The 19,631-nt window shown below is 36.5% G+C and overlaps 1 protein-coding gene across 1 annotated transcript in view; it reads right to left on the bottom strand.

Moving 5' to 3' along the window:
- Window positions 1–1,119: 1,119 nt before the first annotated feature.
- WDR75 (WD repeat domain 75) overlaps window positions 1,120–19,631 on the bottom strand; it is a 37,012-nt gene continuing 18,500 nt past the window's right edge. Inside the window, exons 9-21 of the mRNA XM_007965606.3 lie at window positions 14,488–14,646; window positions 13,381–13,440; window positions 13,173–13,288; window positions 11,884–12,059; window positions 10,571–10,728; window positions 9,498–9,678; window positions 8,565–8,659; window positions 7,702–7,797; window positions 6,910–7,079; window positions 6,278–6,337; window positions 2,575–2,721; window positions 2,096–2,187; window positions 1,120–1,701 (exon numbers count right to left, since the gene is read on the bottom strand). Coding sequence (XP_007963797.3) covers window positions 1,497–1,701; window positions 2,096–2,187; window positions 2,575–2,721; window positions 6,278–6,337; window positions 6,910–7,079; window positions 7,702–7,797; window positions 8,565–8,659; window positions 9,498–9,678; window positions 10,571–10,728; window positions 11,884–12,059; window positions 13,173–13,288; window positions 13,381–13,440; window positions 14,488–14,646 — 1,715 coding nt within the window. The 3' untranslated portion in view covers window positions 1,120–1,496. The remainder of the gene's footprint in view (window positions 1,702–2,095; window positions 2,188–2,574; window positions 2,722–6,277; window positions 6,338–6,909; window positions 7,080–7,701; window positions 7,798–8,564; window positions 8,660–9,497; window positions 9,679–10,570; window positions 10,729–11,883; window positions 12,060–13,172; window positions 13,289–13,380; window positions 13,441–14,487; window positions 14,647–19,631) is intronic.

The raw sequence follows: 19,631 nt of genomic DNA, 5'->3' as shown, positions 1-19,631 counted from the left end.
CTAGTTTTGGGGTGATGAAAATGTTCTAAAATTGATTGTGGTGATGGTGTGCAACCCTGAATGTATTAAAAACCACTAAATTGTCCTCTTTAAATGCATGACTTGTATGGTTTGTGAGTTACATCTCAAATCTCAATGCAGCTTATTTTTAAAAAATGTAGCCAAGGTGGGAGGATCGCCAGAGGTCAAAGTGTTCGAGACTAGCCTGGACAGACAACATAGCAAGACATCTCTACAAAAAATTAAAAAATTAGCCAGGCGTGGTGGTGCCTGTAGTTCCAGCTACTTTAGAGTCTCAGGTGGGAGTTGGGGGCTTGAAAAAAAAAAGTTAAGATTTTATATAAATAGTGATTCAAAAACATTTTAAGTCTGTTTAGGATGCTACAGACTAGGTGGCTTATAAACAGAAACTTAGCTCTCAGTTCTGGAAGCTGGAAAGTCTAACAAAAAGGCACCAGATTTGCTGTTTGGCGAGGCTCTACCTCATCGTTCCAATGGTTTTCTTTTTGCTGTGTCCCCACATATTAGAACGGGCCTAAAGGAGCTCTCCAGAATCTCTTTTATAATGGCATTTATCCTATTCACAAAGGCTCCCGTCTCATGACCTAATCATCTCCCAAAGGCCTCATCTCCAAATACCACATTGAGGATTAGATTCCAACATTGGAATTTTATGGGGCGCACAAACATTTGGTCTACAGCACAAACTAAAAAGCCATTTGCAGCAATTTTTGTGAACATTCATCGAGATGTGCTCTTACAAACACTTTGTTTTTTGTGCTAACTTTTAAATATAAATTTTACAGAAGTACATTAGGGAAGTGGAAAACTCAAAATGCTAGGTGGTTAAGATGTAGTAGCGTCACTGCTTTAACATGAAACAGGGGATTTGGATCGTTTTCTACTAGCAACGGGACTTTGGGCCAGATGATCTGAATTCAGAATTTTAGGCAGCCCATGTTACTACATAATATCCTCAGTGAGGTTTGTGGAACACCACATAATCAACTCGTCTCTAAATTTCTCTAAAAGAAATAAATACACTAAGAGGAATAAATCAGGACTAAAGAAACCTCACTCCAGCTCAGGTCATATTTGGCCACCAAATGAATTTCAGTGTTAAACTTAAGACGATTATATCAACAAAGACTTTTAATTTTCAAAACTTTTCGTATCTCCAAACTGCAGCTAAGGGGATATATGCTGTACAGTTCAAGTCTCAGTTCTGCTGTATCACCTGTGAAGAAAATACCTACTTGTTTTATAAGGCTGACGTGTGACTCAAAATAAAAAAATGAGATGATGTGCTATATCAATGATCCAGTAACTCTAAAGCATGATGCAAATACATGTTCATATCATGTTTTTTTTAAAAAGCAAAGCTTAATATTTATTATCTTGTTTTTAGAACAGAAATAACATTAAAATAGATGTTTTTGGAATATCAACATACAATCAGAAACACAAAGTCCAAGAATCCTCCCCATTTCCAAGGCCTAAAGGGCAGCTATCCAGCTGTAGTCTATTTTCCTAAATTTTCTCAGTTCTTTTTCTTCAGATTTTGACAACTGATGTATAATGTCCTCTCCTAAACCTGTGTTATTTGTATCCTGGACCTTTTCGATAAAATCATTTTCTTCGTCTGAATCTTCACTTTCTTTTTCTTCTTCCATATCTACATCTTCAGGAATTTCTTTAGCACTTTAACAATAACAGAATAAAAAAACACTATTAAAAAAAGTTTCTAAACAGTAACTTTCTAATTTGACACCTATGTAGAAGTACCATACAAAGTAAATGAAGACTTTTCTTACTAAGTACACTTTAAAAATTATGGGTTATTTATAAAAGAGCAGGTGAATTTACAAAAGTGTAATTTTAAATTATGTACCAAACCCTTAGAACACACAAAGATCTTTTTTGAAACTTATTTTCAATATATTTTACTTGACTTAATAATCCTATAGCCTTTAAATCGGTTTTAATTTATGAAATAAAAAGAAATACAGTGGAAGAATATTCTAAAAAAGGATAAACACAAACCATCCTGTTTCCCAAAACAGTGCATCTAAACCTGTCTTAAGAACTGCTTTACCTCTTAGTCTCTTTAGACAGCAGCAATGAATTTACAAACATGGAGCACAGGAAAGCAGCAGATGGCAGGACATGGGCTGGAGTGTGAAGAAGCTGGAGTCAAACAGAAAACAGAGTTGCAGTTAAAATGGTTATCCTCCACCGCAGTCTGTTCCTATAGTGTCCTCACGGAGCCCCTTTTATTGTAAATGCCAAGAGTGAAATGTGAAAAAGCTTTCCCCATACAAAAGCCAAACCAAAGAAAAATGCATTTCTACCTTCCTACATTTATGCCAACAACCACCTCTACCCCTACCCCAGGTCCAGGCCAAAACAATCCCAGATCACAAGGTTAACTTATTCAGTTTGTTGTTAGTTATTTATTTGGGTATTAAAGTTGTACAGCATACAAATTACAGATTGACTGTGTCAAAACTCCAGCTTCGGGTGCTTTAAGTGCATTTAATCTGTTTCACATGGTTTGCTTTCATAATTACTTACCTCACTAACTGCGGGTATGTTTTCTGTTAAGGGTAGTTGTACCAGCTCATTCTCTAAAGTTTCATTTAATTTTTCATCCTGCAGTTGCCTGTGTTTTCCCAATATGAAATAAAATGGGGTTGTGGGAAGACTTTCTTCTGCTAGCAGCTATAAGGATTTAAGACAAAGGGAAATTATTTCAGAAAAAAGGAAGAACTGCTTTTGACTTAACAGTAAGTACTACAGAATCATAAGTCTGTGAGGAAAGGGATTTTACAAATTATCCAGCTAGTATGATTCTCTCATTTCACTGAGAAAGCAGCTGAGGCCTAGTATCACACTTATGAGAAGAGCTAACAGTGGACACTTAGATGACAGAATAAAACATGCATTTACCACTAGTTCTTCACCAAATCCCACAAAAATGACAGCAAAAGGGTTTTTGAAGGGCACATACTCACAATGATAGAAAATGAGGGAAAAGGCCTCAACAGTAACATGTTGGAAGCTGGAGAGCAGGCTGAAGGATGGTATTGAGCTCAGTAGAGCTGAGAAAGCACAATTCTAAGCTGGCTGTAGGGAAAGCCAAGCATCCCAGTTCATACTACAGAATCCTGCACATGCTCAGGAGTTGGTAATAATAGTAACTCTGTATGTGGGGTGAAAATGGGACTAGACAAACCAGATGGGCTGGTCAAAAGTCTATTTAGAAAGCACCCAGATTCCTACAGCTCCTCCTCAGCCACAGCAGAGGGCTCTAGGTCTTTAGGCTGGGTATGGGTAGCAGTGGTGGTGGTGGTGGTGGTATCTTCATATCTAGGCAGCTGTACTTCATTAGGGGGTTCTCAGAACACTGGCAGGCAGGTCTAAGTCCTTCAGGCAAGAACGCAGAAGAATTTTATATGGTTAATTTGACCAGCCTAAGTAAAACCTAAAGATACAGCTGACCTTGGAATAACAAGGGTTCGAATAACACGGCTATGTCAAGTTTATTCTATTTCTGCCAGAGCTGAGATGGCAATATCAACCCCTTTTCTTCCTTAGCCTACTTGATGTGAAGATAAGGATGTGAAGATAACCTTTGTGATGATCTATTTCCACTTAATGAATAAACATATTTTTCTTTTCCTTATAGTATTTTTTATTTTTTTTGAGACGGAATCTAGTTCTGTCACCCAGGCTGGAGTACAGAGGTATGACCTGGGCTCACTGCAACCTCTACCTCCCAGATTCAAGTGATTCTCCTGCCTCAGCCCCTCGAGTGAGTGGGATTACAGGCGTGCACCACCACGCCAGGCTAATTTTTGTATTTTTAGTAGAGATGGGGTTTTGCCATGTTGGCCAGGCTGGTCTTGAACTCCTGACCTCAAGTGATCCACCTGCCCCGGCCTCGCTAAGTGCTGGGATTACAGGCATGAACCACTGTGCCCGGCCTCCTTATGATTTTCTTAACATTTTTTTTCCCCTCTACCTTACTTTGTTTTAAGAATACAGTATATAACACATATAACACAAATAACTGTTATCGGTAAGGCTTCAGATTAAGTTTTGGGAAGTCAAAAGTTATACATAGGTTTTCAATCTCTATGTTGCTCAAGGGTCAATTACAATGACATTTGAGATTGTCTAAATAAATTAGCTCACATAGTGGAAGCCAGGGGATAAGTTCTGCACAGGCAGAGAACTTCCAAGTGGCTTTTTAACCCACTTTTAAATCCAAAGACAGTCAAGAATCATCAGACTCTGATGAAAACCTCTAGATGAAAGGCAGCAACCAAAACAAACCAAAACCAAACAAAAATGTGATGGAAACAGACCATGAAAAAGAAAAAAAGATTTGATGATAAAGATGAGGAAATCTTCCAGAAAACAAACAAAAAATAGGTAAAACAATAAGAATAATAGAGAACCATTTTAGAAGGTCCAGCACTAAATAATAGGAGTTCTAGAAAAGAATAGAGAAAATACAGGGAAAGAAGTAATTAGCTCCTCCTTAGTTCTCTACTCAAAACCCTCCAAGGGGCCCTATATGTAACTCAGATAAAAAGTCAGAATCTTTTCAAATAGGCCTACCTAGACTTCCCTGTTTAAAATTACAAGCTGCATCCCATGCATGCCGTCTTTTCATCTATCCCCCACCCCACCGTAATTCTTACCACCTTCTCTATTCCATATTTTACTTAATGCATGTTGTTTACTGTCTCGATCTTCTGGTGGACTGTGAATACCACAAATTTATAGGGACTTGACTACTTTTCTCACTACTGTATCCCAAGGGTCTAGAATGGTCCCTGGCATACAGTAAATAACAAAAAATTATTGAATTAATCCAATAAGTTTCAAAGGAAAATAAACAAGCCAAGTTACAGATGAAGGAACAAGAATAAGAATGGTATTGAACTTCTAGTAATACTGGAAATTAGAAAATAATAGGACAATAATGTCAAAGTTCTGCAAGAATGATTTTCAACCTACAACTCTATAATAATCAAGTGAAAGAGAATAAAAACATTTCCAAACATGCAAGGTCTTCAACTGACCTCCAATGCACTAAAAGAATGCTTCACCAAAACGGGGGAGTGACCAAAGAAAGAGAAAAACTATGCCACTAATAGAGTAGAGGTCAAATAAATCCCCAGAATGATGGTGAATATAGATCCTAGGATGACTACTCTGTAGCAGGTTTCCAGAGCAATCAGTCCAGACTGAAGACAGTCAGAAGGCTCTTGGAAATAATCCTTCATGACTTGAAAAAATACCTAAGGTATCTGAAAACACTCAGAGAAGACTTATACAACTTGAGCAGAATTTGGGTTGAATTACATGAGAATAGAAAACTAAGCAAATGAAAAAAGAAGGCAATCATTAACTCCAGAGAAAATAAAAACTTGGTCACAAAAGGAAAAACAATCTGCCTATTACTACTACATGGCTTGGCTATGAATTGTGTTAACACAGCTATGACAATGACTACTAAACTAACCTATTTAACATTTACCCATATGGGGAAAATTGGGGGACAAGTAGGGAAAGTGTGTGTTGTATATATGCAAGCAGTGCTGATGTAAAAAAGGGCTAAAAATTCAGCTTCAATAGATCACAGTTAACAGATAATACCTAAATCTGAAAAATCTATAATTAGAAATATAAACATTTCTTAGAGATTTCTTAGAGATTCAGAGTTAAAAAAAAAAACTTCAGCTAAAAGATTTGAGAGTGATTGTCTTTGAGGGTAATGGTAGTGGTGATAGAGTTTTTTCTGAAGAGCCTTGTAAAAATATTTGACTCTTTAAATCAGAAGCATATGTTACCGATATTATAACATCACACACCGGGGCCTATCATGGGGAGGGGGGAGGGGGGAGGGATTGCATTGGGAGTTATACCTGATGTAAATGACGAGTTGATGGGTGCAGCACACCAACATGGCACAAGTATACATATGTAACAAACCTGCACGTTATGCACATGTACCCTACAACTTAAAGTATAATAATAATAAATAAATAAATAAAAAATAAATAAATAAATAAATAAATAAATAAATTAAAACAATTTTAAAAGAGCACTAAAACTTTCAAGAGAGACATATCAGTTTATAAGTATATGACTTCTAATTCCATTTTAGGGTCAAGTGAAATATTTTTCTCATAGTTGACTTCTAAAAGGTAATTGTATCCTTTCAGGGAGGCAATGCATCCTGGTATGAATGGCTAAAACATACCTGTTTGCTTGTTGGTGTGAGTTTTTCTTCTGGAGACTTTGTACTGAATGTCAATAAACTCTGAAAAGAGAGATCAATTAATGATGCAAAAGACAAACTGTAGAGTGCAAATCTAAACAAGGTGTTACAGGGTGTTAAAAAATGGGAAGGTCAAATTTTTCATTTTGATATATATATTTGACAATAGAAAAGGAATAAAAGATTTAAACCTATTTAATAACCACTATGAGAGTTACAAGATTATGTCTGAGAGATACTTAAGAAATGGAAATGAATAAAAAAATAACTGACAGACCAAACTCAAGCCACCATTTTAAAAACTGCAAATCAAACACTAAAACAAAAAAAACAAAAAACATTTACGCAATTTGAAGTATTTTAGTTGTCTTCTGCTTCTTTGCTGTCACAGAGTTAATGCAAGCAATACCTAAGGAATCTCAAAGGTGTGGGGTAAAATGGTAATACATTTACATTAATAATACTGCTGTACTGAGCATATTAGACCTAATTTTTGGGGAAATAATCCTTTAATGAAGTTATTTCACCTAGAACAAACTCACACCAACAGTCATGGGCTATTAGTGTAAAATTCCATGTACAAAGTGATTGCCTTTTTTGAGGGGGGCATTTACCTGTGATTTTGTTAGGAAGTAAAACTGGGATCTATTTAGCCACTGGTAAGCTTCTGAGGTGAAAGATTCAGGGACATCTCGTGGAACAAACACTCCCCACTGGACTTCCTCTCTGGAGATACCCTTTTGAATATACAATGGCCTTGGCTCACTAGGTTTAAATACAAACACTAGAAGAAAAAAACAAAGAGACAATAACATTTTGCCTGAAAAGGTTAGTTCTAGCCTTAGACTGGCAGATCACACTAATCCTGGGACTCACCCCATTGAGTAACTGGCCCAAGTTATGACTGTTTTAGGCTGATTCAAGAGGTATCTACTGTGTGCCTACTATGGGCCAGGCAGGTTAGGAATGAGGGCTATGAGGATGAAAAAGAGAAAGAAGAATTCCTGCTCCAGAGGCCAGGGCCTACTGCAGAAGACAGAAACCACAGTAGTATTTTGTCTGTAAGTACTAGAAATGAGATATGTAGAAACTGCTTCAAGAACACAGAGGATGACCAATTAAAACTTCTCGGGGCAATTGGGAATGTGTCAAAGTGGTGAAATCTCCTGAATTTTAAAGACTGAGTAGGAACTGGCTTGTGGAAAAATAAGAAACGTATTGGAGCTCTCCTAGAACTAAGTATGGACTTACACAATGACAAAGTGTTAGGGCAAGGAAGGGCTGTGCCTCAAGCAAAATGGCTTCCAATTAACATCTGATTTGAAGGCAAGTTTGACTCAAATTATATTAAGAAGAAAACTTAGGTCATAGATATTCTCTTACTACAAAGTGTGGTTTGTACTTACAGTCTGAACCCACTGAAGACTGAGAGATTGCTGCAATATTCTCTGAATTAGGATCAGGTTCCATAACTCTAACATTTAATTTTGCATTCCACTCCACTGAGGGGGAAAAAAAAAGGTGATTCACTTCTAAGGAAAGATTTACCAAAAGCTTTAAAAAACTTCTATTATTCTTAGGAAGAGGAATCTTATGCTTCCAACTAACACACATGGAGACACACTGAAATGATCTGTGGAAGGCTGCACTAAAGTGAGAGGACGAAAGAAAAACACACTGGAACTTTAGCGCTCCTTGTACAAACTATGAAAAGATTATTATTTCATTGAAATTTATGTCTAGTGCTTTTCTGATGCTGCTAAATGTGGATAGTATGTTAACCAGAGTTAACTGTAAAGAATACTGAAAAAAGTTACCACACACATTCATTTAATAAACAACTACTATGCCTTCCAAACATACACTCAAATGGGTAAAATGTTCACATTTGTTAGGACTGTGATAGATTACATTTGAATTTAAGCTGTCAGGGGTAATGCAGATTAGTAAGCATTAAAAATGAGCAGAAAACATTATTCAAATTGTTACGAGGATAGGGATGTGGAGGGCATCAGAAAGTCACACACACTGAAAACAGTAGAAAAAGGTAAGGATAATGGAAGACGACTTACCAACAATTAAGCAGTTAATAAATAATGTCTATTACAGGCTCAGTATTCCAAATTTTGGTGGTATAATATGTCATGTAAAAAATTGACTATTCCAAGTACAGACCTGATGATATGATCCCTAAGTCCTAAAATGCCAAAGTTTAATGTCAACTCCCTATGCGCTTTGCTAGATCACTTTAGAGTAAAAAAAATCTTACATGCACAACTCAGCAGATTCCAACAGCAAAGAATGCCATTTTCAGTAGCACCAAGTAGATACTTTGAACATGTCAATCTCCCAAAGCAAAGGTGCCTAGATTAAAACCACAAGGAAGTTAGCAACAGTCAGTTCTATCAAACTCAGTTACAAAGAACTGCAGGCTTCCAGCGGCTGTATTAGTTCTATGTAATGCAGATTTTAATATAGACACATATGTTTTTGTTTATAATTATCCTGAAGAAAAAAGTGTCTAAGGAGTACAAAAGGAAGGGTTTAACTATTTCTTTAGGAAAATAGATCGGATGACCAATTCTTTAACACACTGTGCAGTATACCAATTAACCTGTAACAGAGAAAATGTACATGAAATGTACAAAGCCATCTGACAAAAATCCTATTTTATTTACTGAGAAGAAGAAAACTTGCAATTTCAATTCTGAAGAAAGTTTTACAAAGTAAATTCAGAATCAGACTTGCTGGCAATTAGAGACGATCTCAGTAGGCATCTGATTCCGTCCTCAGGACCAACTACCTGAAGCAGTACCTGAAAATGCTTCTGCTACTTTCCCCTGCGCCTCTCAGAAACAATGAGGTTGGCACATAACATGGTTTTTATGGGAATACACAGAAAATAAGAAGGTTTGGATCCCCTGAGGCTTATGTATGGCTTCTGTTATCATTCAGCACATCCATGAAAGTATTCCAAAGAAAAAATATGTAGGCCAAGAGTTAAATGTTAACCTGAATTTCAGAAATGTTGGCACACTTTGTGAACTCAGAATTTTTGGCTTTCCAGCATTTTTGGCTTTTCAGCTTGCCCCACTGACCTTCAGGCTACTTTTGGAGAGGGCATAAATGACTACTGAAGTTTTAAGACTTGCTTAAACAAGTTAAAAAATAGCACTACATACTTCCCAAATGATTTACCTACCTTATTTTCCCAGCTCGTTGGCAAAATGTACATTTAAGTTCCCATGTTATGGAATCCCATATTGTGACTATTTCCTCAAAACTAACGGCTAGTAAAGAACCATCTTCGGAGAAACAACAGTTAGTTGCTTGATATTTGTGATAACTACCAACAAAGTCACAGGTCCAGCCAACAGCTTTTTCTGTGGAAATATAAGCCATAATGTTCAGAAATTGTGTAAATACTAGAGAATGCTACAGTAGTTCCCCCTAGTCTCCCGTTATCTGAGGGTCCACTTTCTGTGGTTTCAGTTCCCGGGGGTCAACTGAGGTCTGAAAATAGCTGAGTATAGTACAAAAGATATTTTGAAAGACAGAGAAAGGCAGAGACAGAGCACATACATATTCACTTAACTTTTATTATAGTATATTATTGTAATCATTCTATTATTAGTTATTAACCTCTTACTGTGCCTAACTTATAAATTAAACTAATTTATTCCTATATGTATGTATAGGAAAAACAGTATATATAGGGTTCGGTACTATCTGCAGTTTCAGGCATCAGCTGGGGCGGTAGTGCGGGGGGGCTCTTGGAATGTATCCCCCACTGTTAAAGGAAGGCTGCTAAACAAGGAACATTATAAGCAGTAGGGATTAAGAAACAAAGATACACACACAAATAAAAAATAAAATAAAAAAGAAACAGACACAAAACAAAAAAAACCTGTTCCCCACAACTTCTTTAAGTCAGAATTGCTACAAAATCTGTTTTGAACTTTATGCCCTCTCCTGGAGACCTTGATCTCCCTCTAGTGGAGGAGTGAAAGGACTCTTGGTAAAAGCCCCTTTTACTTTACCCTAAAAATACAGAATAATCAGCACATGATTAATCAAGAATGCCATTTAAAAAGAACAGATTTGAGGAAAAAGGCATGTAAAATGTAATCTCTTAAATCTATTAAAATTAATCAATATCCTGTAAAATTCAATAAAGTAGAAAATATCCTCCCAGGATGGATACAAGTCATGAGAAAAAGAAATTAATTCCTAAAATTGTGCACACTTTAAACATAACATATTTAATTAACGTACTGTATATATCAGAGTCATCTGTTAATATCCACACTTTGAAGTAACCATCTTTGCTAGCTGTAACCAAGGTGGGCTGTTCAGATTTTTCTGCATTGCAGAAACAGAGAGCTGTAATGCAGTCTTCGTGTGGCATGTTAATCTTAGTGTTAAGAATAAACCTAGCGGGAAGGAAACCACAAATTTATTCTTGCATGAGGACAAAGTGATATATAGAATTTCTGACATGCTGTACATTTTACAATAGCATCTTGAACAATAGGCAACTGATAATCACCTAGAATGACAAACAATTGAGTGCTCTACCTTTAATGGCCACAGGATGCAAAGAGTTCTAATATATCACCTTTGCCCTTTTGTAACTTCAGAGAACATTATGTGTAGTAGTCAACCCACTGGTACAAAATGAGGATAAAACAGGTCACCAATCAACGACACTCAAAAGCCTACTGTATCAAACTCTGCAGGAACTTGTATAGAACCCAGATTCCTGCCTACTTTTGAAAATAAAAAATGGAATGGCTGTGAAACGCCCCACTTGGGCCAAGGAAAAATAGACAGGAAACTACTTAGTCAAACTGGCTGGTCATTATTTACTATTTTTAGTCACCTAAATGACCTCTTAAAGCTTGTTTCGAGCTTAGAGGGCAATGCTATGAATTAAAAACTAGGACTGTGTTCTTAAAAGAACATCAAGGCAGCATAGGGTTATGATTTTAAAAAAGCACAAGTTATAAAACCAGTGACTAGGGACAACCACTTAATCTCTCTGGGCCTATTTCTTCACCTATAAAATATAGACAACAGGCTTATCTTACAGTGTTCTTTTGAAGAGTAAGACAATGGGTACAAAGCTCTAAGCCAAGTTCTTGGCACACAGCAAAGATTTGATAAATGGTTATTATAGCCACAGTACGAGAGTGGATTCCTTATCTAATCACAACATCCACGCTACACTATACTACGCTACACTTCTATCTATACTCCCTCTTTTCCAAAGGCAGTATGCTGTTTATGGAAGTGCAAGGGAACATTTGGATTCTAATCCTGGATTTGTCTAGAATTTGGTATTATGCCCTTGAGGAGGTGCCACTTTTCCATGTGTCTTTACTCATTATGAGATGACATTATGATTTAGAGGACACCAATGCCTTCTCAGAGCAAAAAGCTTAAAGGTTTTATTAGAATAACACCTCTCCCGTATCTCTAAATCTAAACCTTGTCAAGATGAAACATCTTAAAGACAATTGAAACTGTAAAATGGGAAGTGAAATATTTTATACTTTGAAATTAAGTGGCTAAACAGATAGTATTACCCTTGTGTTTTCTTATTATACATCCACAGTTTCATTTGCAATTCAAGCTCAGTTTCCTTTTCTTGCCGCTGTTCCACTGTTGCAAGCCAGTTACCAAAGCAGCCAAACGCAGCCTTTGTTAGTTCAATTTGGATCAGACCATAATCATTAATATATTCTTGCTGTATAATATCTAACTGATGAGTAAAAAAAAAAAAAACCAAAAACACCGAAATGTTTAACATAAACACACAAACGTTACAGCATTCAAGGAATGATAATTAACTACATCCAAGACAACTTCTATAATCTATAGTAATAGATTTTTAAATAAAGGTAAAAATGAACTAATTGTTACTGTGGACACTAAAATTGTCATTAAAAAAGGGAACACATTATATAGTATCAATTTGGTGGTAATTATTCCTCAATGACCTTGAATATTAGCGATTACTAATGCCCACTATATGATACAAGAGAACCGTTAATTTATAGTAGTGCTTTTCTTTTGTTTCTAAGAACAAACAGCTTTACATCATCTCAAGGCTAGATTCTCCATCACTAGAAATAAGCAGAACAGAAATAAACCTACAATCTTTAAGAAATGAAAAAGATAGCCAATGTAAGTAGGCAGCATTTATTTATGGTTGTTTTACAAAATCCCATTTCCTTGCCTATACTAAGTAAATAAAATGCCTACTATTAAGGGTACTAAATGCCTACAATTTACAGGTATTATACTTGAGATAAGCATAAAAAGATTAATACGCTTCCTTTTTCTTCGGGGTCTAAAGACCACGGTGAGAGAGCTAGTGTCACAGTTCCTATGACAGAGATCTATAAAGAGTACTGTGGGGCACAAGAAAAGTGGAACATCTGGATTGGACTTATCAGGATTGTGAGAAGTGTTCCTCTTTAATCGACACTGAACATTTTATCTTCAATATGTGAATATGACAGTGTTTCACTACGAAGCAGATACAAATTTGTATTGTCAATCTACCTATTTTTGTTTCTTTATCCTTGTGACTCAAAGCCACAGATGTATGGGACAGCTAATAGGAAGGCATTCTGAAACAAAAGATAGAGAGAGCAAGTGCAGGAGTGCCAACTGGCTTACATTTAATCTGCAACTGTGGCCTCAACGGAATTATGCTCTGAACAACTGAACTAGTAACCACAAATAATACTATGTTCAAGTAAATATCTGCACAGGATCTTGTTTTAAAGGCTACTAAACAAACTGCTTGAGTCCGGTGGTATTGTAAAGAGCTTTCATTAATTTCAAGGCTAATGAATCAAAATCTTACATTGTATAACTGTTTATCACTCTGGAGAGAATAAAACTGCAAGTGGCCAGGCTTTCCATTCAAAACCAAAGCTTTAGTTCTTGGATCAATCATCAAACCAGTGAAGATACTCCTATCTGCAGAAGTAGTGAAAAATAACAGGTGAAATCAGAGAAATATGCACTCTTTAAAATGTTCATGATTCCAAATCCACTGAGTTCTGCAATACCTTTCACTAGGCCTTGAATTACTGCAGATGCCTCAAGGTTTCGGTGAATAATTATTATCTCTGTGGGTAGAAAAAAATAGGTATTTAAATATCAATAGGTTAGAGAAAGCTTGTCTAACCTATGGCTCAGGGTGGCTTTTTATGCAGCCCAACACAAATTCATAAACTTTCTGAAAACATTATATTATTATTATTTTTAGCTCATCAGCTATCATTAGTGTTAGTATATTTTATGTCTGGCCCAAGACAATTCTTCTTCCAATGTGGCTCAGAGAAGCCAAAAGATTGGACACCCCTGGGTTAGAGCTTCAAGGTGAAGGAGTCATCTGAGTTTATATCATTCTGAAATATACCAGAATACAAAACAACCCAGTAAGTTCAATGAACTCAGAGTACTACTAGAAAATCAGGAATATATTTTGTGATTTAGTGGAAAATCTAGGGGTGGGGATAGGGGTTTTCTGTTGGAGTCTAAGTTTTTTTTATCAGTTGTGCCTATTAACACATTTTAAGTGTTAATGCAAAATCTATAAAGAATATATCTAACAAAGATAGTTCAACTTTTTCATGCCACTAAATGGACTGTTCACAGTTATGTTCTTTTTTGAAAGAAAAGGAAGTGGATTTACAGACACCATAGTCTAGGCTGAGCAGTCACTGGTTGAACAAAGTTTTGGAGAAATACAAGACCACCTCTATTTCTATCAAATCTACAGGACTCATGCCCCGAGGTAACAGCTGTAGCAAGAGAATCTTGCAGTATTCTTTTGAAAATGCCACGTTTATGAAAGCATCAATGCCCACTTCCAAACCTTCCCTTTACTTCCCCACGTCATCCCACACTAAGACTTTGAAAATGTAAGTGGCACATCAATAACCAAATATACTTAGCCTCCACTTGATAAAAATAATTCTCAAAAACGTTGAATTCTGGTGGTGCCTGGGGGTAGAGGGCGGTGGATAAGAGAGGAGTAATACAAGGAAAAGAAGGCTTATTAAATCTCATATGCTACTCTTAGTTTTATGTCTCTTTATTCTCTGTTCCCTACAGATGCTAGCTAATTTATGGTGTTTATATATTTCCTCACAATAAAAGTTTAGACTTACTATTATCAGAGTGAGAAGTGCAGAATAAATCTCCTGCAGGCGAGACTGAGATATGTTCAATAGTAGCTCCTAAACGTGGGAGAAACTCCTTATTCTTCTCTGTTGCATCGCGCCACTCTACAAGTACGGATTCACGACCGCCACTCAGCAGGCTGGTGCCTTCATATCCATTCAAAGAAATGAAAAGGACGGTGTTTTGGGGAAAAAAGAGAAAGGAAAATATAATTAACACTTTATTTTTCCTACCGTACTAGAGAAATAAACTCATTTAAAGCTACAAAAAGTGTCTTCATATGCTTTAATATACTCTGAAGACAAATGATCACTGGTTCAGGAGTTTTTTTTTCCAGTGATATCTGATTAGTTTGTTGCTGACCAACTCTTCTGTCGACAACTAGAAAAGCTGGACAAACAAACATCTTTTAGGACAAGACAGCTTTACTGATAAATTTTTTGAAACACGTAAGAAATAAACCAATTTTATACTCTTACATGTAACCAAAAGAGGACACTTCCTAATTTGCTTCACAAGATCCTAATAATACTATACCAAAAATATTATATATATAAAAAAAATACAAGCCAATTTCACGACAGATGAAAACTCTCAAGTAAAATACTACACCAACGATATATTGAATGGATATCATATCATCACAGAGTTTACTGCAAGAATGAGATTACTTACAGCTGAAAAATAAATTAATGTAACCCCACTTATAGAACAAAAGGAAAAAATCATGATTATTTGAATAGATGCAGAAAAAGCAAATGAGAGAATTCTATACCCATTCATGATAACACCTCTCAGAAACTCAGGAATGGATGGGACCCTTTGAATCTCATCAAGAATACCTGGATAACATCTATAGCAAACACCACACTAAAAGTTAAACTATCGAAAACTTTCCCTTTGTGATTAAGAATACTATTACCATTTTGATTCAATGTTAACTGGATGTCTAGTGCACTGAAATGAAACTGGAAAGGCTTAAGGATTGGAAAGAAGGAAATAATCACTTCCATGTTCACAGACAGCATGACTACATCAAGGCATAGCCAAAATAGTTTACAGATAAACTTACAAAATAAGTAAATTTAGCTGATTATAAGAGAAATATACAACAATCAATTTTATTTTTCAATACTAGCAAGTCAATTAGAATATAGAGTAAAAAATACTATCAAAAGACCATCAAATGTCTAGTGAAAAATATATGTGAGAACCCTACAGACAAAAAATCCTAACTCACAGAGATAAAGACCTAAAAAGTGGAAAAGTATTTATTATGATTACAAATTAAAATACTCAATACTATAAAAACATCAATTCTCCTCAAACTGATCAATAGCTGTATTGTCAACATGGTAGCCACCAGTCAAATGTGGCCACCTAAATCTAATGGTTTGAAAACAAACAAAAACCTGCAAGAGACTGTCTTAATGACTACATGGATAGATAGGACACTGTTTCAGACTGTTTTCTCAGAAGTATTCCATCAAATAACCATTTTTCATTCTTTCATGAATCTAAAATGACTGGTTTTAAAGATCACTGGTTGATAACGGGGTTTTTATCAAATTTTCTAAAGCTGCAGGCTGATAAAATCTAGCTAAACAGAAGACTAAAGGTATGTAGTTGTGATGTACACAAACAAAATTAAGAAGTTGAATCTGATATATACACATATGATACATTGTGCATACAGTTCATATATGCCTTAAGTTATAAAGTTTTCAACAACAACTAAAATCTGTGTTTCTTTTACATTTACACAGCTATTTTTTTCTTTTTCTATTAACTCATACCTACACAGTCAGTAAGGACATTTCACTGAAAACTACATACTGTAACCATTATTTCTCATTTTAAAATATTCATGCTACTTGAAATATAACATCAATAATTCAAATCGCGGCTGGGCACGGTAGCTCATGCCTGTAATCCCAGCACTTCAGGAGGCAGAGGCAGGGGGATCATCTGAGGTCAGGAGTTTGAGACCAGCCTGGCAACACGGTGAAACCCTGTCTCTACAAAAATACAAATAATTATCTGGGCATAGTGGTGCGTGTCTGTAGTCCCAGCTACTTAGGGGGCTGAGGTGGGAGGACCGCTTGAGCCCTGGAAGTCGAGGTTGCAGTGAGCCAGGATGGTGCCACTGCACTCCAGCTTGGGTGACAAAATGAGACCTTGTCTTAAAAGAAAAAAAAAACAAAAACAAAAATCAGACCCTGCCTGGAACATATACAGACGTGTACATAAGGATACCAAGCACTCACTAGTATTTTCAGGGTGTGGAGTGGGAAGGAGGGTAGAGAATACATATAAGCAGCCTACATTGTCTCCATACACTAGCCATTACTCCCCAAACCATAATCGGGTTGAAGGTGCCTCTTATTTCCTGGGGCTTCTAGGCATTAAACCTAAGTAAGCCTCTAAGGATCCCACAGCAAATGGTACCATCTAAGACTTGTCCTTTCAGTCTCCAGGAAGACCTGCAGAAAGAAAAATCACTTTTCCTGGTTTCTCATTTTTTAAATTATTATTAAAGTTCTAGGGTACATGTGCACAACGTGCAGGTTTGTTACATATGTACAAATGTGCCATGTTGGTGTGCTGCACCCATTAACTCGTCATTTACATTAGGTATTTCTCCTAATGCTATCCCTTCCTCCTCCTCCCACACCACGACAGGCCCCGGTGTGTGATGTTCTCCATCCTGTGACCAAGTGTTCTCATTGTTCAATTCCCACCTATGAGTAAGAACATGCGGTGTTTGGTTTTCTGTCTTTGCGATAGTTTCCTCAGAATGATGGTTTCCAGCTTCATCCATGTCCATGCAAAGGACATGAACTCATCCTTTTTTATGGCTGCATAGTATTCCATGGTGTATATGTGCCACATTTTCTTAATCTAGTCTATCATTGATGGGCATTTGGGTTGGTTCCAAGTCTTTGCTATTGTGAACAGTGCTGCAATACACATACGTGTACATGTGTCTTTATAGTAGCATGATTTATACTCCTTTGGGTAGATACTCAGTAATGGAATGGCTAGGTCACATGGTATTTCTAGTTCTAGATCCTTGAGGAATCACCACACTGTCTTCCACAATGGTTGAACTAGTTTATAGTCCCACCAACAGTGTAAAAGTGTTTCTATTTCTCCACATCCTCTCCAGCACCTATTGTTTCCTGACTTTTTAATGATCGCCATTCTAACTTGTGTGAGATGGTATCTTATTAGGGTTTTGATCTGCATTTCTCTGATGGCCAGTGATGATGAGCATTTTTTCATGGGTCTGTTGGCTGCATATCTTCTTTTGAGAAGTGTCTGTTCATACCCTTCGCCTACTTTTTGATGGGGTTGATTTTTTTCTTGTAAATTTGTTTGAGTTCTTTGTAGGTCCTGGATATTAGCCCTTTGTCAGATGAGTAGATTGCAAAAATTTTCTCCCATTCTGTAGGTTGCCTGTTCACTCTGATGGTAGTTTCTTTTGCTGTGCAGAAGCTCTTTAGTTTAATTAGATCCCATTTGTCAATTCTGGCATTTGTTGCTATTGCTTTTGGTATTTTAGACATGAAGTCCTTGCCCATGCCTATGTCCTGAATGGTATTGCCTAGGTTTTCTTCTAGGATTTTTATGGTTTTAGGTCTAACATTTAAGTCTTTAATCCATCTTGAATTAATTTTTGTATAAGATGTTAGGAAGGGATCCAGTTTCAGCTTTCTACATATGGCTAGCCAGTTTTTCCAGCACCATTTATTAAATAGGGAATCCTTTCCCCATTTCTTGTTTCTGTCAGGTTTGTCAAAGATCAGATGGTTGTAGATGTGTGGTGTTATTTCTGAGGGTCCTGTTCTGTTCCATTGGTCTATATCTGTTTTGGTACCAGTACCATGCTGTTTTGGTTATTGTAGCCTTGTAGTATAGTTTGAAGTCAGGTAGCATGATGCTTCCAGTTTTGTTCTTTTTGCTTGTCTTGGCAGTGTGGGCTCTTTTTTGGTTCCATATGAACTTTAAAGTAGTTTTTTCCAATTCTGTGAAGAAAGTCATTGGTAGCTTGATGGGGATGGCATTGAATCTATAAATTACCTTGGGCAGTATGGCTGTTTTCACGATATTGATCCTTTCTATCCATGAGCATGGAATGTTCTTCCATTTGTTTGTGTCCTCTTTTATTTTGTTGAGCAGTGGTTTGCAGTTCTCCTTGAAGAGGTCCTTCACATCCCTTGTAAGTTGGATTCCTAGGTATTTTACTCTCTTTGAAGCAATTGTGAATGGGAGTTCACTCATGATTTGGCTCTCTGTTTGTCTGTTATTGGTGTATAGGAATGCTTGTGATTTTTGCACAGATTTTGTACCCTGAGACTTTGCTGAAGTTGCTTATCAGCTTAAGGAGATTTTGGGCTGAGATGACAGGGTTTTCTAAATATACAATCATGTTATCTGCAAACAGGGACAATTTGACTTCCTCTTTTCCTAATTGAATACCCTTTATTTCTTTCTCCTGCCTGATTGCCCTGGCCAGAACTTCCAACACTATGTTGAATAGGAGTGGTGAGACAGGGTATCCCCGTCTTGTGCCAGTTTTCAAAGGGAATGCTTCCAGTTTTTGCCCATTCAGTATATTGAATGTGGGTCTGTCATAAATAGCTCTTATTATTTTGAGATACATCCCATCAATACCTAATTTATTGAGAGTTTTTAGCATGAAGGGCTGCTGAATTTGGTCGAAGGACTTTTCTGCATCTATTGAGATAATCGTGTGGTTTTTGTCTTTGGTTCTGTTTATGTGATGGATTACGTTTACTGATTTGTGTATGTTGAACCAGCCTGGCTTCTCATTTTTAGGCACACAATCTTCTCTAGTATGTAGTAACTTTCTTACAGGACCAGTCACAATAAACTGACATAACTTTCACCACATGGGTGTGAGGACACTAAAAGTAAACAAAGACAAGATGTACTTCTCTATATTTCTGTTGAAGACCACCTTACTTTAAAGGTATTTTTACTCTCTATAGCTACACTACACAAAGCTGTGACAGAAGTCATGCAACTTAAATGAAACAATGATGGAGATTAATTTAAAATAGTTAATGTCAAATAAGGCCATGTAACAGTTAAAAACAAGAGCTTT

Source organism: Chlorocebus sabaeus, chromosome 10 (genome assembly GCF_047675955.1).
Source record: "Chlorocebus sabaeus isolate Y175 chromosome 10, mChlSab1.0.hap1, whole genome shotgun sequence".
Taxonomy (NCBI): Eukaryota; Metazoa; Chordata; class Mammalia; order Primates; family Cercopithecidae; genus Chlorocebus; species Chlorocebus sabaeus.
This window is presented reverse-complemented; position numbering and strand designations above follow the sequence as displayed.